General features: G+C 42.2%; 1 protein-coding gene across 4 annotated transcripts in view; it reads left to right on the top strand.

The window, feature by feature from the left end:
• The first annotated feature begins 671 nt into the window (after positions 1-671).
• Positions 672-6241, top strand: part of MnM (myomesin and myosin binding protein) — a 45695-nt gene continuing 40125 nt past the window's right edge. The window contains exons 1-5 of one of the 4 annotated variants that reach the window (XM_022846014.2): positions 672-1293; positions 2757-2968; positions 4874-5052; positions 5418-5638; positions 5881-6114. In XM_022846014.2, coding sequence (XP_022701749.1) covers positions 2820-2968; positions 4874-5052; positions 5418-5638; positions 5881-6114 — 783 coding nt within the window. In that variant the 5' untranslated portion in view covers positions 672-1293; positions 2757-2819. The remainder of the gene's footprint in view (positions 1294-2756; positions 2969-4873; positions 5053-5417; positions 5639-5880; positions 6115-6241) is intronic. The other 3 variants (XM_022846013.2, XM_022846010.2, XM_022846012.2) reach the window with 3 other exon arrangements.

The following is a 6241-nucleotide window of genomic DNA, read 5'->3' as shown; positions in this document are numbered from 1 at the left end:
CCATGACGATGCGGTACCAGCAGCGCCACGAACATACGGACCGTGTCACTGACAGTGGCTTGTGAAGAAGGGTCGACGGGAGGAAGGAAAGCTCAACGATGTTTAGCTGGTCTACCGGTAGAACAAAACTCGTGAGACACTATAGGGACCATGGGCTTAACGAGTTCGGCTCAACGTCCTCTCTGTGGCTGTGGTTCTATCTGGCCAAAGGAGCACGTTCACTAAAATGATTAGCATGCGGTGACACGAGAACAACAATGTTAGTCGCGATAAGGGACCTGCAAGACGACACCGGCTTTTGATCGTTGAAAGCGCCTCAGTCCGCGAAACCCGCCAACCACCATCAAGTCTATAACTTCAAAGGGACATCGCGAACTCGACGGCATCTGCAGGCTACTACCGTGCTCAATTACTGTAACAGTTTATAATCAAGACTATACGCTGGCGCTATTGTTGAGCCTGGCAATAACAACAACTAGAAGCTGCCAGGTCCAAAAGCTGTCTTCGGCGCAGAGCCGATGGCACCACGAGCCATCCCTACACCATCACCGTGATTCGCGGGCCCAGCAGGACAACAACAGGCAAACAAGCCGGAGTCCGCGCGAGCGGTTTGGCTTGCGCTGCGCTCTGGCTTAGGCTAGCTGAGATTAGCCTATTAGAGCTGCAATAGAGATACCGTCCGGTGGCTAAGAAAGGTGGCCAGTCAGAAGGGTTTTGTGTTAACACGGGTCGGTTACTCACACATAAGAGGTGCGCGACCAGGCCGCCGTTATTGCTCTCGTGTCGTTACCCGATGGAAGTCGTGTCCTAGGTTTTGTTCCAGCGGCGACAGCGGGCCAGCTGGTGGACCCGGTCTCCGCTCGGCTGAGCTGCAAACCGGCATGGCCTGTTCATGAGCTTTGCACTGCGCGAGTATCTATGAACATATTCCGTAGATGCGAGCAATGAGCGGGTGTTTTTTGGCTAGCTGGAACAACAGCTGACCCACAAACCGTGTTGGCCTGGGTAGGTCTTACAGTTGAAAGAGTTCGTGATGGTGAACCATGAAAAAACATTATGAACATACGATGAAAACATAACCTTACTGTGCTCCTCAGTGTATATCTGTGCATAACCGTGTACTCCGGCGTTCATATTAAATATAACCGAAAATTCGGACGAAAACAGAGCTAGAAAATACGAGTAGTCTTTGGTTTAGCTGAACCATTTAGTGTTCTGTGGACGCACTCATTATCAGCTATATGAAGACAACGGTGGTCCGGTGCATAAAGAACTTGCAGGAGTTAAGTCGAGGTAAGAGTTTAGAAGCAGGCATTAAATACCGAATAATGTACGAGCTTCTTGTGTATACAAATGCTGCGGTACTTCTTGGTGCTATAGACTGACAATTACAGACCCTTTTTTTCTGAATGACAAATGTGAGGTCATGTCGACTTATCGGCGCGGTTTCTCACCTAATGCTAATTATGATACCTGTAGAAAATAGATATAAAATTGAAACAAGCAACTTAATTTAAAGAAAGAAAATTAGACATGTATTCGAAATTCGGTATTGTATTTTTATTTATAATACAAGTGGCCGGGTTAATGTCCGAAGCTTATATAGCTCAACATGATAGATTAGTATTCAGTTAATTAGACCTTATTTATACGGTTGAATAGGGTCGTGTTGTCCACGTCTGGTGGATTTTGCTCTCCTGCATTGTTTTTAAATATTTTCCAATTGGCCGCTGTTTATCGCGGGTACCTCTGCATTCAGACTTTACTAGACTTTTAAGTAGAACGATTGCATTGAGTCATCTTTGGCGGCAGTGAAGAACAATGATCACTGGTTCTTTCGTTAGGTATCTTTTGTTTTCGAATAGATTTACAGAGGCAAAAAACACACGACAATTTCCTGTAGAGAATTGTAAATACTTTGTTAAAGGTATCAGGTTCATTGCATACGTTTGGTTAGAAGTTCCATTATGTCTTTGCAAAGCTAAAGTTACTTTAACTGATTTTGGTTGACACGTTCAAGTTGTCAGACGACAACAGATCGTGTTTATTTCAGTTCTATACAGCCCTGCGGGTGTTGAATGCCCATAGCGTACCGTATTTGTATCTCTTATGTGGAAAATATAAAATGTGAGCCCAATCATATTATTTATAAAGCTGCATATATAAACGAAAGTTAATGATCTGGGTACATGTTATGCAAAAGAAGCGCTCATGGACAGGACGAGTCTCATCAGTAAGCTTAGATCTGCTCAAATTGACCTACATACTGAATTATCAAGAACTACTTACTTCAGCGGAAAACATTTAAGAGATGTACTGATATAGAAAAAGTTGTATCGGTGACAGAGTCAATCCATTTGTAAGCCCCCGCTTTTGCTGGACTCTAGAACTTCGCAGAAACATTTCAGGAGAAACAATGACTCTCGGAAAATGCCTTATTTTACACTATGCTAATAGGATCTCACACATAGTAGTCAGCTGTACAATTCATACAATAGTTTGATAATCGTCGGTTTTGGGCTTTTTTTTTTGGACAGTCAATTGCTCTGTAGATCACCTATGATGATGACGATGATAGCGGCGAGAGGCATCATCCTATTAGTGAAAATGTCATTATTGTTACTCAGTTTTTAATACAACAATCATGTAGTTGTGATATATATTAGGAAACAGCTGCTAAGGACAGAAGTGTTTTTATCGACTACTGCTAAAATGCCACTTTATAGAACTAGTGACAGCTAATTTGGCCATTTTAGAGGAAGCGTTGATCGTATGTGTGCAATTATTGGACGACCCGTGAGAACACCCGACTGAACATAATGTACATACCGGCCAGTTCGGATGCGGCACCAGGACCTCCTGATGATCTTGTAGGGGAGTACGATTTTGAGGCTGACCTAGTTCGCCTGCGATGGGAGAGTCCGCAGGACTATGGCGGGTCGAAGATCAACTCATATCTGGTCGAAAGGTACGTATCTTAACTACTCAAAGTTTAGAAGGCGGACAATCTCAACTAATAAATCGGTACGATAACCTTTGAGTCGATTCGAAATTTACATGAAATTATCATTTACATTGAGTCTCTGTCTGGGTTTACATGATTAACAACGCTACCCACATATGTAGTACTCTTGCGCTCAATGCATTAACAGAAGGAAACTTCCTTTTTACTAGCATCGCAAGTGTGGTATGCATCGATACTTTGCTCAGTGCTTTTTACACAACTAAGAAAGTTTGAGTAGCCGTCTTGAGCGTATAGGCTTATTATATTAAATGCACAATCAGCAAGGACGAAGATTTCCTTCAGGACAAGAGGCACGTACCTTGATTTAGACGGTGGCCCTCGCGTGTAAATCTGTTCCACGTCGATTTTGTCTCCGGCCCATCAAAGTGCATCTACAATGAACGCATATAGAAATTAGACCTGAGCAGGATTTTCTAGCAACATATTTTGTACACTGTGGAAAAGTACAAAATATTACGATACCGACCTACGCAAAATGGCCAACCTCGACGAAGCGACCCTTTGCGTTGTTTTTGTCGTTTAATCTTGACAGTTAAGGACGCTAGCGGCGCTCTAATATGAACACGTGCTTAATCACGCCACTTTATTCTTAAAGCAATAAAAGCGCGACGCGAGGGGAACAAATAATGCGGACTCGAATAGTCCAGAGTGGAGTTTTTCATCTATGAATTGTATGTACCTTTTTGTTCGAGTCGCTGATATACCATAAATTGGATAAACCACGAGACTACGGTACCAACATAGTGATGCTTGTTGCTAATTACTTATTAGTAGAAATCATCATTAGAAAAAATAATCATAAACGTCGAAATCAGCCTTGTGGCTACAAGGCCAAACTTGTTTAGAATCATTAGAATGAAAGATCTTATTTACCGTAATAGTCTAGAGTGCACCTCGTTAAAACAAGGTTTACGAGATACATTTCTTTTTACTATAGTTCGTAAAGCTATGGTATGCAATCACAACCGGACTTTGTTAACATGTATTCTAGTAAAGGCTGTAGCTACTATAATATCAGCCTCTCAGAGGTGATGTTCATCCACCTAGGCAAACGATTCTTGGATTCGGCTATAATTTAAACCATTGCTTGTCTTTCAAATCTGAAGCCTTAGGAAAATCGGCCTGAGACCAACGCGCTCAAAAAAGATATTTTAGATTTTAACCCTGAAACGGACCCGTCGAGGGAACCATGTGAATAAGCACTCAACTCTTCAAATATATTCGTTTTAGACGCTTGGAAGCGACTCCTCGTAAGTGATTCTTAGTTTGCGTGTTCTTGAAGGTCCCACGAGTTCCATCACTAAGTACAGGGTGGAACTCGTGAAATCTTCAAGAACTCCCTTCTCTATAGGGGCTAGTTGTCCATGTAAATATGCGGGTCGAACTCATGCAAGGATATAAGGGACAAGGCACACATGTGCTATGATCTGGAGCCTGTGGTCTTGTCGAACCCATTACGTTTTTCCGGAAAATGTGAGCGCGATAAAATGGTATCGTCACTAGCCAGACCGGTTTTCAGAGCAATAATAATAGTATAGTTCTCGGAAAAACCAGATCCAGTAGGCTTTACGAAACGAAAGCCACTTTTGTCATCGCATATCCTGTGGATCAGAGGAAACAATCTGGAATTAAATGAGCCTGAAGAAGAGGTTAATAAAAGACGGGACCTGGAGAAGCCTTTTTTAGCTTGTCCTATGAATGATGTATTTATTTAAAATATTAACTTTTCGAATACGTTCAGTGAATCCATTTTGCTGACCATTTTGCCACTATTCTTGCTGAACGATAAAGGAGTTCTGCCATTGCTGCTGCAGTTAACGTTATCATTTTATTTTTCCGTTTATGCAGGTGTACTGAGGAGAACGGTGTGTTCCAGGAGGTCGGGTACATCGATCCCGGGCAGCTATCATTTGTTGATGGAGATATTCTTGAAAACAGCGAATACTTCTACAGAGTGCTAGCTCTGAATGACAATGGCATCAGCGAACCATCATCGAAAGTAAAGGTTTTCACTAAATGCCTTATTGGTGAGTGACGTGTGATTGGGAAGTAGGAACCTCATTAACAGATACATTTACTGCGCTTTATGTAGGATATTTATCTAAATTCTTACTATTCATATTTATTCTGAGCTAGTAGCTGTCTTCTATTGACGTATGCTGAAAGCTGCAAAAAAAAAAAAAAAAGCTGTGTTTGTGGACATTTTTATCTAAAAAAAATTCGTGTGACAAATAGACCTCAATCGCACTCAGAATCGTTGATGACTGGGAATGGCTTTCACCCTAAAGGAGACATTTCAAGTGCGCTCGATTTGGTTGCATCGAATCTAACATGTTCGAAAAATCAGAGACCAAATGCTCTAGTCAATTCAAATTGATTTTAAATTGCACAGACCTGCCAGATCCACCTGAGGGCCCACTTCACATAACCTGCACGACGAGTCGGTCGTGTTCACTTTCGTGGCGTCAGCCGATCTCGGGTCCCGTCGAAGGCTATTCCATATGGAAACGGCGTCAGGATACAGATCAATGGGGTAGAATAATGACCGTCGAAGGAGACATTCAGGAGTGCACCATACAGAACCTGGATAACCACTACAGATACAGTTTCAAGGTACATGAAACGCTTCACTAAAGGAAGCGAACCTACTTATTACATATTTGTGTTAAGGAGCTATGTCACTTAAGTAAAGACAAAATTTTGTCATTGGAGTTTATCGAAAGACAACTGAGGCGGCATTAGTTAGCGCTGCCCACAAGCAAAAAAGTAGAGTCATTTCTTCCGCCGAAACTTCATCAAAATGTTCTCACGAGCTGGCCATAGCTTCGTTTGTCTAAGCAGTTTTACTTAAATAGGTTCACTCGGAAAACCGCGCAGGAAGTTCGCTTGTGGCCCTAAAAACTGCTAGTCTAGTTAACTTAAAAACTGGAACTCGAAAACCGAATGCACCTCGAGGCCCACTTGTTCCTACGGTCACTGGGCCTTCATCGATGTACGTTGAATGGGGACCCTGCGAGAATGATGGAGGAGCTCCACTTCAAGGATACGCCATTTGGATACGGGAAGTCACACGAAGAATATGGATTGAAGTAAGTTTTTCAGAGATTATGACACTTCAGCAAAGCAAAGAAAGGTTTCCTTTATGTATCGAAGACGATTTTAGTTATTGTTTACGAAATATAATGAATATCAAGTAATCGACCGATTAAAATATGG

The sequence above is a fragment of the Varroa jacobsoni genome, unplaced genomic scaffold (assembly GCF_002532875.2).
Source record: "Varroa jacobsoni isolate VJ856 unplaced genomic scaffold, vjacob_1.0 scaffold_1205, whole genome shotgun sequence".
Classification (NCBI taxonomy): domain Eukaryota; kingdom Metazoa; phylum Arthropoda; class Arachnida; order Mesostigmata; family Varroidae; genus Varroa; species Varroa jacobsoni.
This window is presented reverse-complemented; position numbering and strand designations above follow the sequence as displayed.